This window comes from Sceloporus occidentalis, unplaced genomic scaffold (assembly GCF_023333645.1).
Source record: "Sceloporus occidentalis isolate IW3139 unplaced genomic scaffold, rSceOcc1.0.p SCAF_7, whole genome shotgun sequence".
Lineage (NCBI taxonomy): Eukaryota > Metazoa > Chordata > Lepidosauria > Squamata > Phrynosomatidae > Sceloporus > Sceloporus occidentalis.
In genome coordinates, this window is record NW_028316987.1 from 14,775,924 (window position 1) to 14,801,964 (window position 26,041).

Here is a 26,041-nt window from a genome sequence, read left to right on the forward strand (position 1 = left end):
TGGCAGGGGGTTGGACTGGATGGCCCTTGCGGTCTCTTCCAACTCTGTGATTCTATGAAGACATATACATATTACTACATGTTAACATTCAATAAAATAGGCTAGCATCTTGTCTTTGGTCATTGTGGTGGTGGTCAGAATCGTTTACTGACCAGCGTGGTGAACCCTTAATCTTGTTTGTAGTCAAATTGTATTTTAATGTTGCCTTTTTGTATGTTTTTAACTATATTGTCATCATTTTAGGTCACAAGCTGCACTGAATCCCAGTCTTGGGGGAATGGTTAATAGAAGAGTTTAATTCACTTTTAATGTTGATTTTTTTTTTGGCATGTTTTTAAATTCTATGGTAATCATTTTAATCTGTAAACTATTTTAAATCTCAGTCTTGGGGACAACGCTGGGTATAAATACAGTTAATAATAATATCCATAATAATTATAATAACAACAGCAACATAAATTTGTTGTTGTTGTTGTCCCTGTTTGAATCTATCTAAAGAAACCATTTGGTTTCCGTGCACGATCCTGAATTCTAGTATTACAAAAGCTTCTCTGTTAATGACTTTTTCCACACAAGTGCATAATTTTATATGCTTCCATTATGTTTTTCCTTTCTCTTTACCTTTTTTCTAAAGTCAACAGACCCAAGTGTTGCAACCCTTCCTTGTAGGACAGTTCCTCCCATCCTACTGTCATATTGGTTGCTCTTTTCTATTGGGTGGGTGCCATATACACCTGTCCCTCCACATTCGCTGGGGTTAGGGGCAAGGACCCCTCTAGATGCAGAAAAACTGCTAAAAACAAAAACATTGTTTTTACTTGAGAGAATGCCTCTCTAAGAACCTCTAGGTCATCCAGTGCAACTCAGTGATCAACATCTGCCAGACATTGATGCTGGAGGAGCTACAAATGCCTAATGGAGTGTTGTCTCTAGGGATCTCTAGGTCCTTCAATGTGAGTTTTGGTTAAAGTTGACCGAAGAGTTGCGCTGGAGGACCTAGATATTCCTAGAGAGAACATAATAAATTCTGTGAATAATCAAATCTACAAAAGTCAAAGCCACCAATGCAGTGGGATGAGTGTATTAAAAAATTCAGCTGTCTGAATGTAATTGTCAGTGTCGGACATCTTAGCTGGACTCCTGCCGGTGTGCTGTGCCAACACAACTAGTCTGGTGTAGACCAGTGTTACTCAAAGCTCTAATAATCCTCAGAGCCGTGCTAGTCCCTGGAAAGTTTCCAGGAAAGAAAGGAACAAGTGTAGCCAATGGTCACAATATGGGTTGGTCTGGCAGAGGGTGGGGGAATAATTGTGGGCCTTCCACATCAGAAAACCTGGGAGAAGCACTGGTGTAGACTGGCAGGAAAAGAAAAAGACAGCAATTGAAGTGGACAGGAAGGAAGGAAGGAAGGAAGGAAGGAAGGAAGGAAGGAAGGAAACTGGCTGCGTGAACCAGGTTTTGTTTGCCTTTCCTCTTGGATAGTCTACCAGAGGGATTCCATCCACTGCCTCTGTTGTGAGACCCAGAAATATGTGTCCCATCTTTTAAAGAGATATTCTTCACAAGGTGTTTAGCAAGGATGGGGAAAGGGTGGCCCATGAGCTGCATGCCAGTTTCATCAGTGTCCACAACTTCCTTATGAAAGCCATACAAAAACTAACACAGACATGCTCAAATGCATATCTGCAGCAAAGAATGTCCCTGGCCTTTTCTTTGGCTGTATCCTGGCCCAAATGGAGTCCAGAACTGACATAATGTCTCTTCCGGTTGCCATCTTGGCTGGGATATGGCAGACAAAAATGATCTGCTTGGCTGCTGTGTGGGCTCTGCAGGAGGAAAACTGACCGCTGATGCTCAGTTGTCCATCCCTGGTGTACCGCCATTGACTTAGGCAAGTTTCTCCTTTCCATCTTACTGCATGGCAGTGGTACAAGCTGATATTAAGCCAGTCATGAATATCAAGGCTGGAATGTGGATCAGAATCACAATCCAAAGCTGGCATGTGGAAGAGTGCAAATACTGTACAGGTACTTTTTTCACCTTCCAGAGGTTCCAGCCTTGATATGCTGTTTCCTGTCTTGCAAGTCTTAGCTGGGGAGCCTCAGCCACTGTGCTACAATATCACATACTATTTGCTTTCCTGTCATTCATTTTTTGTGGTTTTGGAGTCTTACTGATTCTGGATGTAGTCACTGCCATTCCTTCTGTTTCCTGTCTTGGAAGACACTTCTCTGAAATCTCAGTTACTCCTCATAGAGCCTATCTCTCTCTGCCAGCTGCTCTTTGGTCTCAGTTGAATCCCTTCTTTTAATACAAGACATTGTCTGGAATAATAGCTAATTCATAGGTAGGAAGGCGTCGCATGGTTGCCATCATTCATTTATTTGTAAGCCACTTTCCATAATAAAATCATGTTCAAACCATCTAACAGCGACATCAGCACAAACTACACAATCAAATCCAAAGCCAAGAATAACTGAAAATCAGGATTTAAACAGCTATGCCATCACTTAATGATGGTAGGAGCAGCTGGCTAGTGGAACCAACATGTGGCCATGGAGGTGGTGGTAACAAGCAGAGGGTAGACAACTATAACTGGAGATGCTCTAGCTCTGGGTTTCTTGCACTGAATAAGAACAGTAGGCAACATGGCCTTCCAGGCTCCTTCTAACTCTGAGCAGCTTGCTGGGGGGTACAAGGTGGACAGCAAGTCCTACTTGAATGGGAATACTTGATTCCTTCCCTGAGATGCAAACACTGGTAAATACTATCACTTTTACATATGAAGGAGTCTTCTTTCTTCATGGTTTAGAAAAAACTAACTGACTAGTAAGTAAGTATTTTAAATATAGGCTGCATTTTAGCATGGCTCAGCATAACCTAGTTCCATATATTGGCCTATGCTAAGATGAGCCATTTCCCAGCCTTATCATACAGCCTCTGAAGCCCCCTCACAGCCATTTCACACTCATGGGGAACAGCCAGGATCAGAGGCACATCTGGCTATGTCCCCATATCCAACTATGAAATGATTACACTAATGCTGAGATCCATTTGGATCCTCTGGAGGTCTTGGTGCTTCTGTAATCATTTAGGGTCTGGCTACAAGGACAAAGCTAGAAGCTTCTTTGATCTTGCTCACTCCCCATGAGATGCACAATGGACACACAATTCAGAAACTATACAGTAAGATCAGGGGTGGGCTTTGGGAGCTGTGAAGGAGGAAGGAAAGTCCAACTGCTGCAGACCCTAAGCGTAAGGGAAACGTACATGTGTGTTTGTTCCTAACGGGATGCCAGAGTTAACATATATTTTCTGACAGGGGACACAAAAACGTACATTATGTTGGGGAACTACACTAGCATACAAATCACTGAAGAAGCATTTGCACTTTCTCAGAGGTTGGTCTCTAGTACAGCTGATCATTTTACAAGCCTGTATTCAGCCCTCCCTTTCATTTTTACCTGGGTGAGTACAGTTAACTGCTTATTGTGCGCTGGGAGAATTCAAGGCCATGGTAGCCACTGCACAACTGGCATGCTGGTATATATTCATGGCCATAAATACTTCCAAAATTCTCTGCTAGAACATATCAGGGAGCAACAGGGAATCGCCAAAGTCCACACACAGCGCCAGATTATATACCCCTGTGCTACAATATCAGTATGTTGGAAAGGACCTCAAAGGCATCTAGTTCAAACCAGAAAAATGCTACAACATCCTTTAAAGCAGTGGTTTTCAACCTTCCTAATGCTGTGACCCTTTAATACAGTTCCTCATGTTGTGGTGACCCCCAGCCATAGAGGAGCGGTGTCTTGGTTCCTAAGACCATCGGAAATATGTGTTTTTAAACCAATAAAATTGTTTATTAAAAAATAAAAGGAAATATGTGTTTTTCAGTGGTCTTAGGCGACCCCTGTGAAAGGGTTATTCAACCCTCAAAGGAGTTGTGACCCACAGGTTGAGAACCACTGCTTTAAAGGCAGTCTTCCAGCCTCTGCTTAAAAATTTGAATGAAGGACAATCTGCACCTTCTGTGCCAGTCTGTTGCACTGTCAAACAAATTTACCTGTCAAGAGGCCCTTCCCAATGAGTATTAAAAAATAAAAAACATTGTCTTATAGGTCTTTTGTTTTGATCTCTACGCAATAGAGCAACAGAAAACCAATTTGCTCTTTGACATGTGACAACCCTTGAAATTTGTGAAGATGGCTATCACATCATCTCTTAATTATCTCTTCTCCAGGCTAAACATGCCCAACTTAAGCTTGATCAAAGCGTTGCCTTTTTCCACTCACACCTGAGAAAGGAAGGAGGGCATGAAAATAGGTGGCAATTTTGTCAGCATGATGGCTATCAGGCCTTTTGAAATGAGGAGGCATCAAGAGAGAAGAGGCAGACACAGTTTCCTTTATGAGCATCACATGGTTTTGCATGGCTGGGATGGTTTACTTACTGAGATCAAAACAAAATCTCCAAAATGCATTGCCTCCTTGAACAAAAAGGGTTACCTTCTGTCTTTAATGAAGAAAGCCTTCTACCATCTTCTGTCTTAATTAAGAAAGCCTTCTACCAATTCAAGCCCTGAATTACTCTTATTTACATTTATAAGTGCTACATTGGAAGTGAGGAACATTTGGCTTTTCAGCTGCCAGAAGCCCCAGTCAGCATAGCCAATGATAAAGGTTTATGGGAGAGCTAGTCTAAAATATCTGGAGGACTAACCTTTCTCATATGATGCTGCATTATGTGATACACATGACTGCCAGCTTAATGTTGAAAGGATTGTCAGGAAAAGCTTTGTACTTTTAAGTCTCTGTTCTCTCTTGGAGCTTTCCTTGTGGTGTCTGAAAAAATACCACAGGTTTCTCTTTGAAGTCACTTTCCTCCTTCTCTTTATTTATATCTTCCCTTCCCATGATAAGCTTGCAGTGCAGTGGTTAGGAAAAAGATAAAAATCCCTTGTAATAGAGATACTGGTAGACATTCAGTGTCGAGAGTCTGAAATCATCACAACTTTTAAACCATTTCCAGATTGTTATTATATACGTTGGTCACAGACAGGTAGACATTCACCTCTTCTGTCTCTGAAAACACCAAAGAAGCCACTGGACAACAAAAGGCCAAGCCAGCAAGAAAAACCAGGTAGGAGGAGACAGGTGTATTGGCCATCTTGATGGTTCCTGTGGAACAAGAGAAAGGGGTGAGGTAAAAATCTGGATTTGATTAAGAAGAAGAAGAAAACCACAGCAATTGAACATTACCTCTTATGTGCTCTCAGCAGCGCCACAATAAGATAACTGGCTTAACTTATCCCAATTGAGGATTTATATAAGGTTGGCTCCTAGGTGGAACAGATCAGCTAGCACTATATTCATTAATCAACATTTCCCTGCTACTTGTGTGAGCAGCTGGTGATAAAAATGCCTTTTACATGTACACAGCAGTCTTTATTCTTGTCTTTATTATTAACTTCTTATGTTTCTGTTTTTAAACTAAGTCATGCTCCTGATGCAGGGCTTTAAAAAATAAATTTTGACCTACAGCTTCCAGAACCCCTCAGTCACTAAGGCTTTTGGCTTCCAAGACTGATTCTAATGACTATTGCCACTTCAATATTTGCAACCAATCCCATGCCCATTTAGATGCTTGGTTGTATCAATGTGCTTAAGGCTTAGGCTGCATTTGGAATACCAGCCACAGTAAAGCACCATACCTTTTCATCATGTGGTATGGTTGGCAGGCAAGGATTCAACGTTGATGTGCGGCCCTGAAAAACAGAAAAATCACGATCAAGATCTTTACATGATAGAAGGCTTTGCTTTATTCTTACACACACACCGGGGGGGGGGGGGGGAATAAACCAACAGACAAAATACTTTTATATGCCCTTTAAATGTCTGCGTGTGCACACACACTCACACAAACTTTTACATTTAAAAAATTGGGTACTTGTCTGTTTTGCATCAAATTTAACAGTTTATCAGGTTCAGGAAGAATGCAGCATGAAGAGCAGAGGTATGCTGGAGGTGATGTTGTGTCCCATGGCACAATTGTCTTGCTAAAGTTAAGCCAGTGTAGCCCTGTGAGGTATCTGAGTGGCCAACTAGGAACAACATGCAAGCTATTCTGAGGACACTTTAGTACAGGCATACCTCAAAAACAGGATTTGCTGCATTTATTCTTACTGGGGAATGGGCCTGCCTGCCTCCCACCTAGTTCACAGTGTCTTTGCAGAAAAACTCATCAGCTAACTGAAACTCAATGGCTTCCTCTCCCCCCCTCACCCAGCAAGCTGTCTCCTTTTTTAAAAATTCCCAGCATATGTTTAAGTGAATGAAAGTTCATTCTGCTTTAAATTTGAGGGGCTTGGGGTAGAAATGAAGTTAATACTGCAAAAAATACTCGTGAAGGGGAGGAGAGAAATGATACCAAAAGGCAACAGCCTTTAATCACTGGAAACAACAGCTTCTGTTGCAAACTAGCAAAACTTGTTCTCTTTCACCTCAGTCCTGGAGTTGGTTAGACATGGATAACAAAGGCAAGGTGGCTACACTTCCAAAGGGCAGTGGCTTCTCCTTTTATGGATGCTTGTATGAACCCTGAACTGATCAGAACAGGAATGGGCAACCTTTGGGCCCCCATGTGTTTCTGGTCTACTATCGTCTCTATTGACTGGGTTGGCTAGCTCTGAGGCAGTTGCAGGCCAGCATCTGGGCAACCACAACTTGCTCACCTCTAAACAAGGATATAAGAGGTATACAGATGATAACAACTGCCAGGTGGCTGCAGTTGATAGTGGCAAAAGGTCCTATAAGTTGGGCTCTGGAGCCCAGTCCAGACCTCTGGGCTTCCCCACGTGGCTATGTGCCCAACCCAATATCATCATCATTTGGTGGCTTCCCAACTTTTGCACAGTCCCACGCTTCCCCAATTCTAAAAGGCTGTACTGTTCCCCTAAGTCTTAGTTACCAGTACTAAGAGCTTTAAGCTAGAATAGGCTAGTATTTGGGGGCATTTTAGTCCTATCCTTTTGCCCCACCCACATTGGAATGTGTGACACCTGATAACTTATCTGAAATTGTATGCAGCCCTCAGACTGAAAGATTCTCCTCCCTTGTTTTAGGGGGGATGTCTTTTTCCAAATAATCTTCACCCCTCAGACCAGGTTGTAAACTCAGGCTTCATAGTTCTTCTTTTTCAGAAGTAACACTGGTTGGAACTTAAACAACAGGGACTTTCTTGCTAGGGTTCCCTTTTTTTTTTGGAATTACCAATCCAGGGGGATCTGTCCAGCCCAGTAATGTCTAGACCATGTGTCATTAGAAATAAAATTTCAGTGACTGAGAAAGACTCCTGTGAACACAATAAGCCACTGACAGAGCTTGCCTACTGCAACCCTGTAAGACTCAGTATTCTGGGGTTTGTGTTCTGGGGTTTGCCCCTTTCCAACCAAGAGGGATGCCATAAATAATGACAGCAACCAGAAAAAAGTGAGTTGGTTTTCCTGAAGATGAGCCCTTGTTACTCTTCAGGAGGATTTAAAAATAAGCACCTTTTGAACAGGGGTGAGCAAGACCCCCCCCCCCAATATTTATTGGACTACAGCTCCCATCAGACCTTGCCAACACAGCAAGTGGCGAGGAATGATGAGTGTTTCAATCCAGCTACATCCGAAGAGCCACTGTGTGCACCAAACTTGCATTACAGGCTTAAGGATGGTGTGTGTGGCCCAATTTCAATTTAGAAGGCAAATGGTTCACCAGGTATCACAAGTTTGGGGGGGGGGGGGGGGAAACGGCTTACCTCATTTTAAATGTTATGGTGGAGGGGAGTTCTGTGGATACAATGGACTGCCAAAAAGACAAATAAAATAGGCCCAAGCCAGAACTCTATCACTAGAGGCCAAAATGACTAAAATGAAGCAACTGCACTTTGGACATTTCATGAGATGACATGATTCATTGGAAAAGATGCTGCAGTAGAAAAAGATGAAGACCGCACTACAGATAGGTTTATTCATTCAAGGAAACCATGGCACTAAGCTCACAAGACCTGAGCAGGACTGTTGATGGCAGGCGCTCCTGCGTTCTCTCATTCATAGAGTTGCCAGAAGTCAAAGCCAACTTGATGGCAAACAACAATAACCACCCATTTCGTATTATTTTTGTGCCAGTTTATAAAGGCTCTCTTCTGTATAAAACGTATCCCAAGCTACTGCTGCTGCTTTTTAAAATACAATTTACTCTTACTCTAGGTATATTGTAATTGCTTTTGGTTATGAATGTATTTGGCCTTTTTTTTTCCATATCATATCTCACAGCTCTCTCCTGAAGATGATTTCATTACAAAGAAATGTTGCAGACCAGTAAGAGAATCAATATATCAGTGTGTAGAATACAAAGCAGTACAGTTTTTACTAAACTGCTCAATTATGGCAAGCAAATTCAAGTACCTCCCTCCCTAGAAAGGAAGGGGGAAAATCAAAATAAATAAATAAAATCTATTTCACTGCACTCAAAAGATTAATACTTCTATTGTTATAAGTTACAATAAAATGCACTTACTAAACTCCAAACCTATATGAATAGGTTTCACTGCCCAATGTGGTGCTCACATTTAATCCCCTCTCTGGGTTACTGTCATCATAAGAAGAAACAGAGAACTGCACAGACAGGACATTTCCTTGGTTTGCCCTTCTCTCTTGCCAGTTTTTAACTGATAAGAACATTTCTACCTTAAAAAATATCCCAGATCTTCTTTGTTAGAATTATTTTCAGATGTCCATTTTAGGCACATTGTTGGGTAATAACAGAATTATTACTGATTTTCAAGGAAATTTATTTTCATTTCATTTATCATAACATTTTATATTTCATAACTTTCTGTGCTTGTTAAAACCTCAAAATTGCAATATACAGTGAAATTGCACATTTAAAGTCTTGAGCTCAAAAACATTATTTTGGGGGACTACACCTTGCAGAATCCCATATCCAGCTCAGTCACATTAAGAGAATTATAGTCCACAAAAGACCTTTTCTGAGTTCTGTCAAAGGGTGCATCAACACTATAGAAATAATACAGTTTGACACCACTTTACCTGCCATGGTCCTATCCTACAGAATCCTGGAATTTATAATTTTGTGATGAGCCAGCACTCTTTGGCAAAAAAGGTCAAAGACTTTGCAAAACTACAGATCCCAGGATTCCATAGAGTGGAGCAATCACACTTAAAATAGCGTCACACTGCATTATTTCTCCTGTTTAGATGCATCCAAAGCTAAAGAAAGTACAAACCAGCAGCTAGGTCAAAACTGAAAACAAACTGGCAGTGCAGCCAAACAAAAGTGTTAAATTCACAAAGGGCCAACAGTTTGCCAGAACAGGAAAGGCTTTGCATATTAGTCAAAGATCTCAGATGAGGATAGAAAGAGCTCCCTAGGATTTTTACAACCTTGGTGCAGCCAATGAACAGCCTCCTCTTGCATTCCTCTTCTATTCCCCCCCTCTCCTGTCCAAAATACCCCAGTTGTTGGTGTCATGGGAAGAAGGTCTTTTTCTGAAGATCATGGGTTCATATTAACAAAAGAGTTCCCTTCACTTTTAGGATGGTCATGCTTCCAATATACAAAAGAGGCGAGTCAGAGAAGTTCATCAGACAAGGGAAATTGGAAGTATAATCCAATGGCAATCTGAACGCAATCATGGGGTTTCACGTTATTGTGTGATAACCCACTACACACAAATTCGGGCAATGGGAAGTCAGTCTGAACGCAATCATGGGGTTTCACGTTATTGCGTGATAGACTACCACACGCAAATTCGGGCAATGGCATGCTATTTTCGGGCAATGGGAAGCCAGTTCGAACACAATGCACATTCATGTAATTGCGCTAAACTAGTGACTTTAAGTGAATGCGTTCTGGCCCCACTTTCTTTTCATTCAAATTTAAGAGAAATTCCACCCATTTGATAAACTCCAGAGGCTCCTATTTTATGTCTCTGACTAACATCTCCATAGCCCAACTGCCCTCTTCCAAGAGCCACACCATCACTTCAAATTGAAAATGCCCATCCAGAAAGACATTTCCCACTTTTGGAGAAGAAAAAATAAGGATTGGGTTGTATGTGTTGCACTTGGTTTTAAAGGAGACCCGCTGTCACTGGAGTCTGTTGAACAGGAACTTCTGTTCCATGTTATACAGTATTTATAAACCGGCATGTTTCCCTTTCACAATGTAGCTTGAAAGCTTTTCTGGTCAAAACAAGTTGTTAAAAATGTATACATCCTCTACCCTGAATCAGTAGCATACCTGCAATGCTGCCCATGATTCCAGGTAACTGAGTCTATCCATCACTTTCTTCATGTCCTGCTGCAAAGCATGAATGGTGTTTGTCACTTGTAGATCCACTTCCCGCTGTCCCAAGGTACCTGCAGGGCTTCCGCCAAAGACTTCAGGGCTGCTGTTGAGACCTTTCTCAATTGGGGCACTCTGCAGATCTGTAATGTGAGACGGAGGTGACAAATGAAACAGGCCTGTAGCTGGAAAACGTCACAAATATGGCTAAAGGACAGAGACCTTAGAAGAGAATAATGCTTAAGTACAATCCTAAAAACTAGCTCATTTCTAAATTCATTCATTCATTCTAAAATCCAAAAAAAAAAAAAAAGTTTATTCATAGGATTCAAACCTGCCTGGGCCCTTTCATGCTACCCAGTTATAATGCTATGATTCCACTTTAACTGCCAAGGTTCCATCATATCAAACCCTTTGCTAAATTTGCTGTTTAGGGAGGAATATTCATAATTTATAGTTTTTCGAGACAGTGTGGTGTAGTGATTTGAATGTTGATCTACAACTCTGAAGACAAGGATTCAAATCCACAATCGGTCATAAAAACCTACTGGGTGAACCTGGGCAAGTCACTTGCTCTATGCCTAAGGGGAAGGCAAACTGAACAAATCTTGCCGAGAAAAATCCTTGATAGTTTCACCTTAGGCTCTCCATAAGTCAGATATGACTTGAAGGCACACAGCAACAGTTTATATTTCTTAGCCAGAGAGTTCTAGTGCTTCACCAAACTACAGACCAAAGTATTCCATAGGTTATAGACATGGCAGTTAAAGATGAATTCCGGTTCTATTAATTACGTAGTCTGAAAGAGTCCCTAGACATCCCATCTACTCCATTTCTAAAGTTGGTATAATAGAGTATGGCGGCAGGGAGTGGTTGTAGTTTCCTGGTTACAAGAGAGGAAGGGAAGAGACATACAGATTGGTTTAGGGGCCACTACTGGTTCACTTAATATTATTGCTTTACTTCAGTCTGCCTCCCACTCCAAGAATGCCATGCGCATTGCATAAACAGCAAGGATGTCTAATATAGCAGAACAAATTACAAGTAAAACTTAATTTCTAAAATGAGAAGCGCTGGAGCTTAACTCTGACTGCAAACAAAGCCCTCCCACTTTAAAAATCCTTGCCTCCAGTCCCTAAGGTTTGATTTATCGCCAGCATTGGAAAATCATTTTCTTTGCATGCAGAGAATTCCAGGTTCCTTGCATGCCATCTCCATTTACTTTGTCTCTGCCTGACATTCCGGATGTGGGCATACTTTGGTCTGATAGTGTAAGGCAGTGTCCTATTTTCATTTGCACAAGGGCTACTCTTTTTTTATTCCTCCACATTTCTTCACTTCCTTTTCCCCTCTTAGACATGAGGAATTACCCCACCACTAAAAGGACTGTGCTAAGAATTGCATACCTTGTCTCAAGGATATTCGGCAGAATGAAGAGGCTATCATAGTGTTTTCTTGGCAAGATTTGTTCAGAGGAGGTTAGCCAATGCCTTCCCATGAGGCTGAGAGCATGTGACTTACCCAAGGTCACCTGGTGGGGGTTTCATGGCCGAGTTGGGAACTCAACCTGGGAACAGAGCCATAGTTCAACACTTAAACCACTACACCATGGTCACTGTGTTTCCTTATCAAAGTCCAGATAAAAAGGGGTCTGCGTCAGGCATCATATAACCCTTGAAGAAAACAAGGCTCAACTGAAACCAAGAAGCAGAGAGATGGCAAGGGGGTGGGAAGAAGTCCTATCTTCACAAGTGGCTTACTCATTAACCTCTCTCAAGGACAAGAGCCTGAGCAGATCGGAAGAACGTTCTACTATCACAGGGGGTTCTTCTGGTGGTGGAGGGAAAATCAAAGGGAGTTTCTGCTTGTATCTGTCAATTCATAGCTCAGAGGGCCAAGCCAGCAATGAAGTAGGGGTTGGGATACCACCACTTATTTCCAACAATTATGTTTTGAGTAACAACATTTGGACTAAGGATTGCACCCAGTAATATGGAATAAATACAGAAGCAGAGGTATTCATTATAATTATCTCCGTATCCTCCCAAGAGAATCCAAAAAGGCAGCTGTGTCGATGTCTCTGCATGTTTTATTAATACCTTATCTGTCGTACTTGTATTCCACTTGATATAATGCAATCTTTTTTCCACTCCTAAATACTTTGCATAACAACAGGGAACACTCACAAGAATATATTGTGGCTAGTAAATCACACTGCCCCCTACTTCTAATCCTGTGAAGATTTCAACAAGGTTCAGATCGAACAAGAAAGCCAGAGCAGAAGTAGCAGATGACACCACTGAGTGATCTACACTAAAAATAATGCAGTTTGACACCACTTTAAGTGTCATGGCTCCATCCTATGGAATCCTGGGACTTGTGGTTTTACATGGTCTTTCCCTTCTTTGCCAAAGAAGCATGGGCAAGCCTAATCTTTCTTTTTGATGTGTTATTTGCTAACCCCTTAATTCAAACATAAACCCCAGTGCCAATATGCGGGCCAAAGTGTTACGGTCCGGAACACTCTTCTGTGTCATATACAGTTGAGCTATCCTAGTCCAGGGCTCTTTCCACAAACCATTTTAGCCTTGGTATAATTCCAGAGCTTGGAAAGGTTACTTCTTTTGGACTTCTTCTCCCAAAATTCACCAACCAGCGTGACAGAGTGGCACAATACTAATCACTTTTCAAAGACTGTAATGTGTGGACTGGATTAATGAGCTCCAGATTCTGCTAGTCTTACAGATCTGGGCAAAGAATCTGGAGAAAAGGTTTGACAGAATGTTGTAATATCCTTCATTGCTACTATCTAACTACTCCATATCTAACTTTTCCAGCCTGCTTTCCCCACTGCCTACCTCTCTTCTGAAAGGTTGAATCTGTAATGGAAGCAACAGTCCAGACAACTTGAGAGATCTTTCCTTGTTGTTTTCTAAAAGGTATTTGTTTTCTATCAAATCTTGGTATCTTGTTTCATTCAGTTAATTACACTGAGGCTTGTTTACACTTGCAGATGAAATAGGGCTTTTCACTGCCAATAGTATATGCCACAGCAGCTGAGGGCCTGCTCCAGACCTGTTTTCCATGTGAGAGCTCATATTTCAGAGGCAAACATTTAGCTCCACACCTGTGGTAGCACCTTGGTAAAGCTTTCCTTCCCTGGCTGATAATGGTGCATACTCTGAAGGCATATGGTGGCTTTTCTCTTCAGCAACTCTCTGAGGACTGTTGAGGGGGAGGCTCTGCTTCACTGATAGCCTCCTTGGCTTGGAGGAGGAAAAAAGGAAGAGTTTTGAGTCAGGCATACTTATAGTACAGTTTTTATTTTTATCAGTTTCATAATACTTTTTTAAAACAATCTTCATTGCATTTTTAAAGTATGATAAATATGGTTACAAACAGAAAACAAACAAAAAAAATACACGAGATGCACATGGACATTTACATTAATATAAGCTGACCATGTTGCCAAAAATATGTTAAACTGATGTCTACAAAATATATGTTGAGGCATAAGCTAAGATCTTCTGACCAATTAACAGTGGCCTGTTACAGACTGCCAAAATAAAGCTGCTTCGGGTCTCTTTGGAGGTATGCTGTTTAAATGATGCATGTACCCTAAGAATCCGGAAGCTGCACCAAAGCTGCACTCCAGTGCTTAGGAATGGAGCGCGGCATTGGCATGACCTCCAGACTCTTAGGACCCATGCATCATTTAAATAGCATACCTCCAAAGAGACCCAAAGCAGCTTTATTTTGGCAGTCTGTAACAGGCCAGTGAGTGATAAATGTTTGTCATTCCAGCTTTGGAGAGTGTCTTTTTGCAATAGTAAAAGCACACAAAATCCAAGCACACTGACCCTCAATTAAATTCAAAATCACAGGAATGTGTTTAAAAAGAACATGTGCACTGTTGTAATATATCTAACTAAAAACAAGTAATCATTGAACATGCCCACATCCCAAGCTGCAATGGTGCATTATCTGCACTGTATTGCCAGTGTTTAATTGAAACAGACAGTTTCTTTCTAAAAAGGCATAAATGTTTCCAATATGTTTGAAATACCAATTTTTACTGGACTAGATGTAGTTTTAAGTCTACAGAGGTTTTAGATATTGAAGCCAGGGTAGTTTTCCATCAATTCATTTGCAAAGACCAATCTAACTCTGAGTTCCACTCAATTCTAACATAATTAACATCAACTGTATTGCCTTTTGACTGTTATAAACTAGACTTGTTGGTTTCAGTTTCTCTGAGGGTGTTATTAATGTTTCCAACACAATGGGACTGGGAGAGCCACTCAAAGCTAATGGTTCATATATAGATATCAAAACATTTTGTACTTGTAAATATTGCTATAGTGTACTGAAATGAATTGAAAAAGGCAAAAATACTTGACTTATTAACTGATCCAAAATGCAGATCTGCTGTTTGAAATTTCTAGTAAGTTTTCAAATTTCATCTTGCTTAGGTTAATGAGTTTGTATAATAACTTCATCCGCAATCTGCTCTGTTGTTGCCCACATTGTCTTCAAACACCTAAATCAATTTTAGAAAACATTGTTGCAAATTTTACTTTGATTAGGATTATGAATTTGTTTAGCTCAGTGGTTCCCAAACGCTGGTCTTCTAGATGCTTTGAACTTCAGTTCCCAGAATTTCTGACTGTTGGCTAAGTGAACTGGGGGTCTGGGAGCTGAAGTCCAAAACACCTTGAGGAACCAAAGTTTGGGAATCACTGGTTACCTAGTCTCTTGAATGAAATTCTGGTTTAGTTTAGCAGCCCACAGCATGCAAAACTCAGCTTAAAGCAAGATCGTCTTATTTCACATGTTCTGGGAGCCTTTATATGAAAATAAAATTACTTTTGAAGGAATCTGTTCATAGCAAAAGCAGACATGCAGTGCATTAGATTCTATCTTTTTAAGTAGTTAACTTCAGTGCAATCGAATCTGCCTAAATTGGCAAACATGTCCTTTAGTGAGAGGTCAGGTATTTATTACTGAGTGCTAAATTGTCCCACTCCCATCTCATTACCTGTTCAGGCTCCACCTGTTCCAGACTATCACAGAACACCTCACTCTCAGAATCACTGGTCACTTGGTTGCTCTTGATAGCTTTGTCCATATGTCCTGGCCCTGAAATATAAAAAAGGCTAAGGAATGGAGAACAATGGTACAAACACTGTACAAACAGGAGAGAGAGCACATTTGTGTAAGCGCTCACAGCTTGTAAATCTTGCCATATCTGAAAATCTAAACCTGGGAAATTTTAGGTTCCTTCCTAAAGGAGTCCACATCTATTGCTCATAATATTTGTCCAAGATATTTGTTAATTCTGAGGGCCAAAAAGTGTTGAATTGGGCACCCTCAACAAAACTGTATTGCAAGATCTCTGATGTGAGCTGTGTAACAATTCATATTTATGAACAATTTTATCATGTCTGCAGAAGAGAAGATGGGAATACATAAAGGTCTCTTTGATCACCCTGTTCAGGTTATGTGCATTTTATTAAGAGTGAAGAATCAATGAAACAGTGACCTTGCTCAGAAGATAAAATATCAGGTTCAAGGATATTTTAAGAAAGATATAGACCACTTGGAGTGAGTTTGCAAAACAGTAACAAAGAGGATAAAAAGTTATGAAAAACAAAACTTATGAGCAGAGGTTGAAGGAGATGGACATGTTCAGCTTGGTGAAGAGAAGACTGACATGTGTGACACGATCACACTTTTTAAATACTCTTTTGGAAGAGGGAGGGAGTCTTCCCCCATTCCTTAGTCATCTCTTGCTCTGAACAGGAATGCTAGTAGGCTTGGACCAGGCACTCAATAGATTCCTAAATGCTTATGGCTTCTCTTAAGAAAACCCACCCAACTAGTCTCCCTGAGTTGCACTCTATTTTTTTTTTTTTTTTGTCATAATGGTTAATGTGGTTACCTTTTTCCATTAGAAATGAACTGTAAAGTGCAACACTTGGGGACATTTGCAATGTCGGTAAAATTTGAATTCCATCTGAACACTAGGTAATTCAACCTCCACTGAGAGTGATCACACTGCACACACTCTACCTGCCATATTATGGGCACTTTGATAGATGTAGCAGCAAAGTGGGGAGAGCAGTGGGAAGGGGGGTAGTGAGGAGAGAGAGAGAGAGAGAGAGAGAGAGAAGGAATTTATTTACTGGTGAATGTGGGATGATTTCAGCAGGTCCATTTAAAGAGCCATTATGGAGAGGCTGACATGTAGGCCCAATGTAACATTAAAAAAAGGTATATATTTTTCAAGTTTGCTCACAAGTGCCTTATGATGTTAATTCTCTCCTATTAATATCTATGGCTATCTTTTGAGGCCATATTTTCATTTCATTTCCAGTTAACACATGAGAGCAGCATGTCTTACAATTTCCTAGCCACAAAGCAAATAATGATACCCAAAGTGGGCATCACTTTTTAGATCTCAAGAATTCCAAGGCAGTAAGAGGAGGGTTACCACAGAGTAGGACAATCACTGATAACTTTGCAAAGTACTCTTTATCCTCTCTCCAAGAACAGACAGCAACAGAGATAGCTGGCCAGACTCTGTTCCTCACGGTTCACTTTGCCTCCTCAATCCTGCTTCCCCATGCCTTGGAACATGGAGGAATGAGCTCCTAAGATAAATTGAGGTCCTACATTCTAGGGCTGCTCACAGAGCATCAGAAGAAGGGTACAGCTACTGATATCTATGGCCTGTTACAGACTGCCAAAATAAAGCTGCTTCGGGTCTCTTTGGAGGTATGCTATTTAAATGATGCAGAGTCCGGAAGTCGCGCCAAAGCCACACTCCATTCCTAAGCACTGGAGTGCAGCTTTGGTGCAGCTTCTGGATTCTTAGGATGCATGCATCATTTAAACAGCATACCTCCAAAGAGACCCGAAGCAGCTTTATTTTGGCAGTCTGTAACAGGCCTTTGACTGTTTCCTAAAAATAGTCTGACTGTGAGGCATGCTTTTCTTCTCTTTCCCTCCACTAAAACGGGAGGTCCACTTGTTTTAGATATTTAAATGCTTTTGCTTTTAGAATATGTACAGAACTGAAGTGCCTGATTTCAACGGAGCTCACTTGCTGTATTTCTCAAATCCTGCATTAGGAATAAGACAGAGATAAATTACCCATCCCTAGTGAAAGCAACTCAGATTAATGGAAGATCAGTGAAACATTCCAAGACACATATGGCAGCCTTCACTGTAGATTAGTGGGCATTATAAAACTTATCTTTTATTGTTCATATTTTTATTATTCTTATATTTCTATTGTATTACTTTTACTGATGTAATCCCACCTCGATCCACAGGGAAAGGCAGGAAATATAAATAAAATTTATTATTATTATTATTGTTATTATGAACTCAGAGAAAACTGTAATTTCTTTCTCATGGCACTACAAAGAGTGGCATACAGTTTAGAAGCTAGTTGTCTAACCTTGGAGCAATCGCTATAGCTTGCCTGGCCTCTGTCCAAGTCAAGCTGGCCTGCCCTTTGCACAAACAGGTGCAAACTATCATCAGGGACATGCATGTGAGAGCCAGCAGAAGGAACAGGCTAAGCACACGTCACTGCTGGACTTTTACTCTGTGTGTGTGTATGTACGTGAGAATGAGAGATACACAGTGACTGTCACTCTCTGCTGCCTGGGGAGAAGAGGAATGCAATCACAGATAGAGAGGAGCTATCTCTGCCTTCCACAGTTTTCTTTTTCTCTTCCTTAATCAATGATTGGACTTTGCAGTCAATGAACATGATAAGAAAAGACCTGAAGTTCAAGAAAAATTGGAACAGGAGGAGGCTCTTCAGCTGAGCTATAACTCAGCTTTGAGGATGTTTGCTATGCTCCTGGCAACTGGGTTCTGTACAAAGGATACAAGCCAGCAAAGATGGCTTGAGGCAAGATGTGGTTTGGGGCCCCCTCAGCCAACAGGATTTGGGTGCCGTGAAAAAGCAACAGGCAGAGAGTGCCAATGCCTAGGGTGCTGTTTAATAGGAAAGTCTTTTGCACATGTCTCATTGAAATGAATTGGAGTAAGGCCCAACATGAGCATAGTGAGTCCATGCACAGAAGAGGACAGGAACCCTGAGCTTTTAATAGTGGTGCAAAAGAGAGCATTACAGCATCACATAGCAAGTTATATCTAATGAAATACCCTCCTTTAAAGAGCTCTTATAGAGACAGGAGTTCTGTCCTCTATCAGTACCTAGGGCAACTACCAGTGATGAACCACTGGCATTGATGCTTGTCTTGGAATCCCTCCCTATACCTGCTGGTCAGGTGCGCAAACCATTATTTTAAATTTCCCACAACCCCCATACATATTGTCACTCTGTGACACAGTAAGGAAATAGTGGTTCCTAGCAGCAGCAGAAAACAGTAAAGCAGCAGATGGGGTTCATCAAAACAGAAGGGTGTTCATCAAAGGTCCTTCTGAATTCTGGCCATAATAGCAGCTGTAGAAATGCTCTGCAGTCTCTGTTTGTAACTGTCTGTGACCCTGCCCACATGAGGGCTTTTGACTTATACTGCTGTGAATATGAGAGATAAAGTTGGGAGAAATGCCAATCTTCTTGTTGGGAAATCAGATCAAAGGTGCTCTGCAGGAGGGTTGTGCATACCAAGATTTTGGAATGAAATGGAAAAAGGGAGGAGAATCTCCTACTCAGAAAAGTTACTTTTTGGACTACAAATCCCAGCATTCCCAGCCTACATGGCCCATATGGCTAGGGATTCTGGGAAGTGTCATTTAAAGGTAATGTTGCAAACTCTGCTCTCAGTTTGCAGTCCAGGTCTCTTCTACTCTACCAACATCCTTCTTTCCAGAAATGTCCACAAACAAAAGATTGAGGGGGAAATTAAACAAAGAAACCCAACACACGCTGAATGGCAAATCTTTCCTTTTTTTTCTATTCTGCCTCTCTCTGCCAACAAAAATCTTGAAGGTTAAGAGGTGAGGGTTGCCTTCTTTGCCAAAATCCCAAACATGTCCAAGCAGGTTAGACCACTCTATTCCAAGATGATGAACGCAAATTGCCACCTTCACAATTCCTGGGAGGGACGCACTGCAGACTAGGGATACTTGGTGGCAGTGACCTGAAAAAAGGTCATTCCCTTGAAACTCCTTTGCCTAGAGGACCAAAGCACCATATCCAAACACGTCTGACAGGCTCCATAAACCTCCCAGAAAAAAGCACTTTACAGGCCAGGAGAGACTGTGTGTAAGAGGTGCTAGAAAAGCAGCAGGATTGTAGGTTAGGGTGCTAAGCTGACTTCCTCACAGTGATATGAAAACCAGAGCCAGGAAAAATCACCTTCAGGTTATAGCTCCTAGAATAGTTCCAACAACTATGCTTACTGGGGAATTCTGGGAGATGTAGTCCAAAAAAACTATCTTCTCCAAGATTTGGACAACAAACCCAAGTGAAAAAACCTAGACAGTGACCTTCCACTACATTACAGCTGAAAAGTTTGGTTGGTATCCCCACCCCACCTTTGCTAACAAGGGGCCTACCTGCTTTCTTCTTGAAGAAGGAGTCTGGAGGCCTGGGCATGTCATGGATTACTTCATAGAGGTGTTCGAAGTAGACAAACATGTTCTCCGACGATTCATCCAGCGGCACTGTGTTGATGACCTGCCAGAAAGTCCTAGAAGGGATCCCAGGCGGCACAAGACCATATGCTGGGGCCCCAGTGAATGGTCTGGGAGCACCTGAAGCTGTAGCATTGTTGAAGCAAAGAAGGTCTAAAGCTGAACTGTCCCCTGGACAGGAAGCCATTGAGAACCTTACATAAGCAGCCCTGAGCTTTGCAAAAGAAGAGTCCCTAACTCAGACATCTAATTTTACTGAGTTAGGACATCTCTAGAATAGGAGCACCTTCTTCCTGTCTCACAATTGTAACTCAAAAGATTACTTTTCAGGACAACATCTCCCAGACTACCCCCTTCAGAATAGCCACTAGCAGTGTGGACCAGCAAATTCTGGGAGGTGTAGTCCAAAGAAGTAACTTTGGCAAGCTATGTAGGAGACTACATTTTAACCCCCCCCCCCCAGCCTTCTAACATTTATGTATCTCCATTATTATTTCCATTTATTTATTTATTTATTTTGAAAGCAAGCCATATGACAGGTGGATGGGTTACCCATAAAGTTGGGAGAAAAAGCAGTAAGCTTCTGTAATTACAATGTCTTGACTGGAGGCCATGAAGGAAGCTCCACCACAGCCATACAGATATGTGGCCCTCCAGGTATTGCTGGACTATAGTTCCCCCAGTCTTTGTCAGCAGAGCCAACGAAAAGGGATATGAAAGCTGCAGTCCAACAACATTTGGAGGTAGTTACTTATTGCTTGATCCAGATGTTGGACTGCAGCTACCATCATTTGTGAGCATTTGTGTACAGTATTTAACATGGATGTTCCAAATCTTTTACCACAACTGTGAAATACAAAGTCAGGCAGGGCAAATTGGGGGCAAGAATTCTGAAGCACAGATATCTAACATAAATCTGCCTGCATTTCCCAATTTCTACATTTCCTAATTTGGATTTTCCCTTCAACACCTAGTTATCTATGGCCCGTTACAGACCGCCCAAAAGGGGCGGTCTTGGGCCGCTGCCGGTTGCAGTGCGGAGGAGCCGCAGCAGCCAAACCGCGCGACTCCTCTGCGCTGCAAAAAAGGAGCGCGGAAATCGCACTCCTTCCGGCAACCCGGAAGAGACGTCGCAAGTGACAAAGCACGCACTCGCGACGTCTCTTCTGGGTTGGGACATGCGGACGCAGAGCGTCTGCTACGTCAAGATGGCAGCGCCCATCTGTATAGGGCGCTGCCATTTTGCCGTATTGATTACGCGGGAGGGGCAAGGCGCGTCCGGAAGCGCTGCCCCTCGCGCGTAATCGCGATGCGATGACGGCGCCTTTTGCGCCCGTCTGTAACGCGCCTACGTTTTTAGTTTTGGATGATTTTAAAACCCTGAAGGTATAACATCCTGGCCTTGGCAATCTTTATCAACATGGCGTAAAATTCAGAGATGTTGTTTTGCTTCTTTTAAAACGTGCCTCAATTACTTTGAATGATAAACATTTGACATCTTTCCAGTTGGTTCAAAACGTCATTACAGTTCCTTTCAAAACCTGAAGGATCCCCTCAAATATCAACTCCCTCATTTTCCTCACACGTGAATTCCCTGAGATGTAAATCCTTTATTGAGAGCCAAATGCCCTCCACCACCAACTCATGCTCAAGCTCAGAGATGGCTTCCTTGACATTTACCTCTCCTGCCAACCATACATTCTATAGTAAGATTCATTGCTGCATTGTGGTCCATCCACCTTCCTAATTTTGGGACAATTTTCACATAAAAATCAGCCAAATCAACTAAAAACTGGCTGCAAATATGGTGGTTTATTTTCTCCACCTACCAACACCCCAAAACAAAACAAAAAAAAGGCCCTTTAGATTAGTCAAAATGGCAGCCAAAGGTGATGCGAATTTGCTTCTGATGTATACATTGTGATGGGGAGCAGTGGGGTAAAACTGCCCCCCATCATTTCTGCAGTGATCCTCCCCCCATAGCAACCCACCCAGGTAATCTCATAAATAGAGCCTGCATGAGGCAGGTACCTTCTGGGCTGCCTTCTTCATCTCTCCAACGTAAGCAGCCATAGCTTCCTCTTTGGTCATCTTTCCTAATCTATTCCATGCATCCCTGTCAAAACACAAAAGTAACAGCTTAACTGGGTATTTTTTAAAAATTCCTGACCAAGCCAGCAATTCCAGTTTTCCCTGACTTTGCCATTCTGCCTTTTGCACAGTGGCCAGTTGGTTACTCACAGATGAGTACACAGTCCACTGCACATATTGTCTTATTTTTATTTCTTATTACTTTAGAATAGTTAAGAGGCCATATTCCATACATTCAAAACAGCACATGGTACAACAGTGTAAATATAACAGGCTGGATTTAGACTCAGTCACTGTTCATAAGTAACTTAAGTCCCAATAATTTCAGTGGGCCTGCTGAAGCTTGACTAAATCTTGTTGTTGTCATGTGCCTTCAAGTAATTTCTGAAATTATAACAAGATTCTTCTTGGCAAGATTTGTTCAGAGGAGGTTTGCCATGGTCTTCTTCTGAGGCTGAGAGTGTGTCACTTGCCCAAGGTCACTCACTGGGTTTCCATAGCTGAGCTGGGTTTGAACCCTGGTCTCCAATGCCTAAACTGTTGCACCATGCTGGCTCTCTCAAGTAGTTCTCAAATAGCCTTACTATTACTATTCTTACTATTCTACAACAATTTAAAAGTGTTTGGACAAATAAATATGATATGTAACTTCAGTTTCAAATGTTAAAGAAGTGTACCTCAGCCACCAGAATGTTATTGTTGGGGGTGTTCTGAACAGCGCTGAAAGAAGCTTTAACTGTGGTTTCTTACCATTTATACCTGCCGATAGGATCCCAAAACCCAGGCCTAGGGATCTGGCACTGACCCACAGTTGCTTGCTTATAGTAACTGTAGAAACGTAGCTTTTCTTCATAAGATGGAGAGTAGGAACCTGTGAGGGAAGGGAGAAGTGGTTAAAAACACACAGACATACACAGGGATTTTTTAAAAAATAGTATAGTTTCCAGCATCATAAATTTTCAAGACAACCACACATCAAGTGTTTGATCTGTTTCCAGTCAGAGATTAAATCGGGAGGCAAAAGTGGATTTCAGTCCATCCAGCTGAGACGGTTAAAACTGTAGTCCACAAGATTGTTTACTCCAATTTTGCAAGAATACTAGCAGCTAAGGAATGAGAACTCAGTTCAATTGCTTTCAACTTGTGCTTAGAGAAAACTTGTAAAGTAATAGGAAACACACCAGTGGCAGTCTGCATTTCAACAGCAAGGTTGTTTTGGTCACAGAGGATAATTCAGTGACAACCTTCCTAGAAACCGAGAAAGTTACTTTTTGTATCACAACATGCAGATTCCTCTAGCCAGCATGGCTACAAAGACATCAGGACCTGACAGAAAATTCTGTGCTTGAGACCAGGATAAAAGCTTTGACTGGAAACATCCAAATCTAGAATTCTGTGATCCAGAACCAATAAAAATGTTTAGCCTGTTTGGCCACAAAAATAAAAAATCATTAAGGAAAGTGGAGTCTGGTGAAAGAAAAAAAATGGAAGAAGCTTTCTAGTGGTCTCTAGGAAGGTTCAAAATGTATTTTACCTGACCTGGTTGCTTCATTACACATGTGCATATTGTTAGTTTTGAAGAAAAGGTTTGCTTAAACATTGTTCTTTCTTGTGGCGTAGAAACCTATCCCTATTGCTTCTATATTTCTGGTACCAGATTTTTTTGTTCTATATTTCTGGTATCAGATTTTTTTTGTTAAAGAAATAATGTCCAGAACATGGCTACTTCATTAGCTGAGGTATACCTGTACAGATAAGTTTAGGAAGTTCAATATTATGCCATGAAGGCCCATGGAGTAGGCAAGGCCAGTAATCTTGCTGACAGCATCATTTGAATTTGACTCTCACCATTCTTTGGTAAGCCTTGGATGACACTGACAGCTGCTTCAAACTGCTTCTGACAATCTGACTCCTCTGTCTTCTTCCCCATTGGTGCCAGTTTTGGAAAAGGAACAGAGGGTGAGAAGTGCAGGCTCTGCTGGGAAAGAAATACAGAAATGAATTGAAGGAAGGCTCTTTATAGAAGATTTGGAAATGCTGGAGAGACAGGTAAAAGAATTCTTTCAGCAATAAAAATTTATCCCTCCTGGCCAGAGACTTCTATGTTGTATCATACCCTTGTTACAGGGACATTCCTGCCCCTAATACTAAAGTTTGTAAAACTTCCATTCTTTGTACTACAAGAAAAAAAGTGATTGTGATGGGCAAGGGATTCTAAGGCTGCATCTACACTGCAGAAATAATGCTTTTTGAAACCACTTTGCCATGTCTCAATACTATGGCATCATGGGATTTGTATTTTTGTGAGGTATTTAGTCTTCTCTGTCAGAGAGCTCTGGTGCCTCACCAAAGTACAAATCCCAGGAGTATGTAGGATGGAGCCATGAAGTTAAAGCAGTGTCAAGTTGCATTAATTCTGCATTATATGCACCCTGAGAGTTGTAATACAAAGAATAATTTCTCCCAAATTCTGTGCCTACAACAGGATGTAAGACAATTGCTTTCAACAACCTTCTCTCATGAGTGTCTATCATTGCTGGTGCTGCCTCATCCCATGGCCTAGACAATATGGTTCAGTGGCTAAAGTATTAGACTTAGGAGTTTATCACACGGGAGCATCCTGTGCAGAAATGGGATTTAAAACCTGAAAAAAATCTAAGAAGAAATGCAAAAGCTTGACTGATTTTCAGACACATCGGGGTTAATGCAACATTAAATTGGCTAGAAAGTCGACAAAACGCAATTCTTTTTACTTTCAGGATTTTCTGGAAGTAAAAAGAATATTGTCTACTTTCTAGCTGGGTTAATGTTGTGTTAATGCACCTTAACAACGACATCATCCGAAAATCAATTGCGCTTTTGCGTGTCTTTTTTACTTTCTGTCCGGGTTAATGTTGGGTTAACTTTGATGTCATCTCATAATAAATCTGCTTTTGCAGGTTTTTCTCCACTTTAAATCCCGTTTTTGCATGGGATAAACTCCATAGATGTGGGAAACCCAAAGCTAGATCTTCACTGAGCAATGTAAAGGCTCCAGCATGAGCATAGACAATTCAATACCTCACAACCTACAGAGCTTTTCTAAGATCATTATGCTGCAATATGCTCCTTGGAAGAAAGCACAGAATAAAATGTAACCAAGTGAGGCAAAACTAAACAGGCCATTTAATGAAGGAAGGAGTTTCTCAATCCCACTTTTCTCCTTTTTATCCTTGCTAGGGATTGGACTAAACATATTGTTAAATGTTGCTGGTATTTAATAGGCTGCTGGTGGTGTTTGTAGCATCACCACAGTATGATAATTGTCCTAACTTCAGCAGATGTAGAGGCAAAGATTAACTCTTCTTCCTTTATCTTAAATGCTGGACAAAGTTCTTCCTTGGAAGCTAGTATCCTGTTCTTTCATCATGTTTCCCAGAAAAGCCAACCTAATGCTTTAGGGAAGCCCACAGATAAGGACAACAGTCCCTTTCTGCTGTTTGGTATTCAGAGGTGTGCTGGCTGTGATCATGAAGACTGTTTACTGTATATTTACACTGAGAAAAAACAATCCGTACTAGTGCAGAAAGAAACAATGGACATGTTCCTTACTCCAAGTCTTCCAGGCTAATACCAACTGTTCTATTAATCTATAATCTTATTCTGCCAACCAGGCACCTCAGCCTATCCCTGTACTCAAAGAGTCACTTTCTACGCCTTCAATCATGTCCCACCCAAGATGTTTTGCTACCTGAAGTAAAGAAGCAAATGATTCCTCCCTTCAAGGATCACAGTATCCAAGGCTGGTCAGGTTGTATGGGTGCCTGAAGCAGGAAATCTCAACAGAACTGCTCTCCTGGCAATAAATAAATATTAATTTTAATAATAATAATACAATACATGTAGTAAGGAGAGCTTCCTATCAAAGAAAGTTGCCCTCAAGCCAGCTGCCTCTGTCTGCCCAATGATAAGGCTCATATGAGTTTATCACA

At 41.4% G+C, this 26,041-nt stretch overlaps 1 protein-coding gene and 1 long non-coding RNA gene across 2 annotated transcripts in view; one reads left to right on the plus strand and one right to left on the minus strand.

The window, feature by feature from the left end:
* Positions 1 to 26,041, plus strand: part of LOC149309242 (uncharacterized) — a 36,851-nt gene that overhangs the window by 9,368 nt on the left and 1,442 nt on the right. The window contains exons 2-3 of the long non-coding RNA XR_016281890.1: positions 13,196 to 13,297; positions 24,010 to 24,119. This is a non-coding gene — a long non-coding RNA (uncharacterized LOC149309242). The remainder of the gene's footprint in view (positions 1 to 13,195; positions 13,298 to 24,009; positions 24,120 to 26,041) is intronic.
* On the minus strand, positions 4,879 to 25,853 carry LOC149309243 (acyl-CoA-binding domain-containing protein 4-like). The gene is made up of 10 exons (XM_089532033.1): positions 25,801 to 25,853; positions 23,919 to 24,045; positions 22,821 to 22,941; positions 22,011 to 22,095; positions 19,902 to 20,022; positions 15,397 to 15,497; positions 13,486 to 13,624; positions 10,314 to 10,501; positions 5,717 to 5,770; positions 4,879 to 5,183 (listed from the first exon to the last, which is right to left on the minus strand). The coding sequence occupies exons 2-10, from the start codon at positions 23,998 to 24,000 to the stop codon at positions 5,073 to 5,075; spliced, it is 1,002 nt and encodes a 333-aa protein (XP_089388159.1). The 5' UTR covers positions 24,001 to 24,045; positions 25,801 to 25,853; the 3' UTR covers positions 4,879 to 5,072.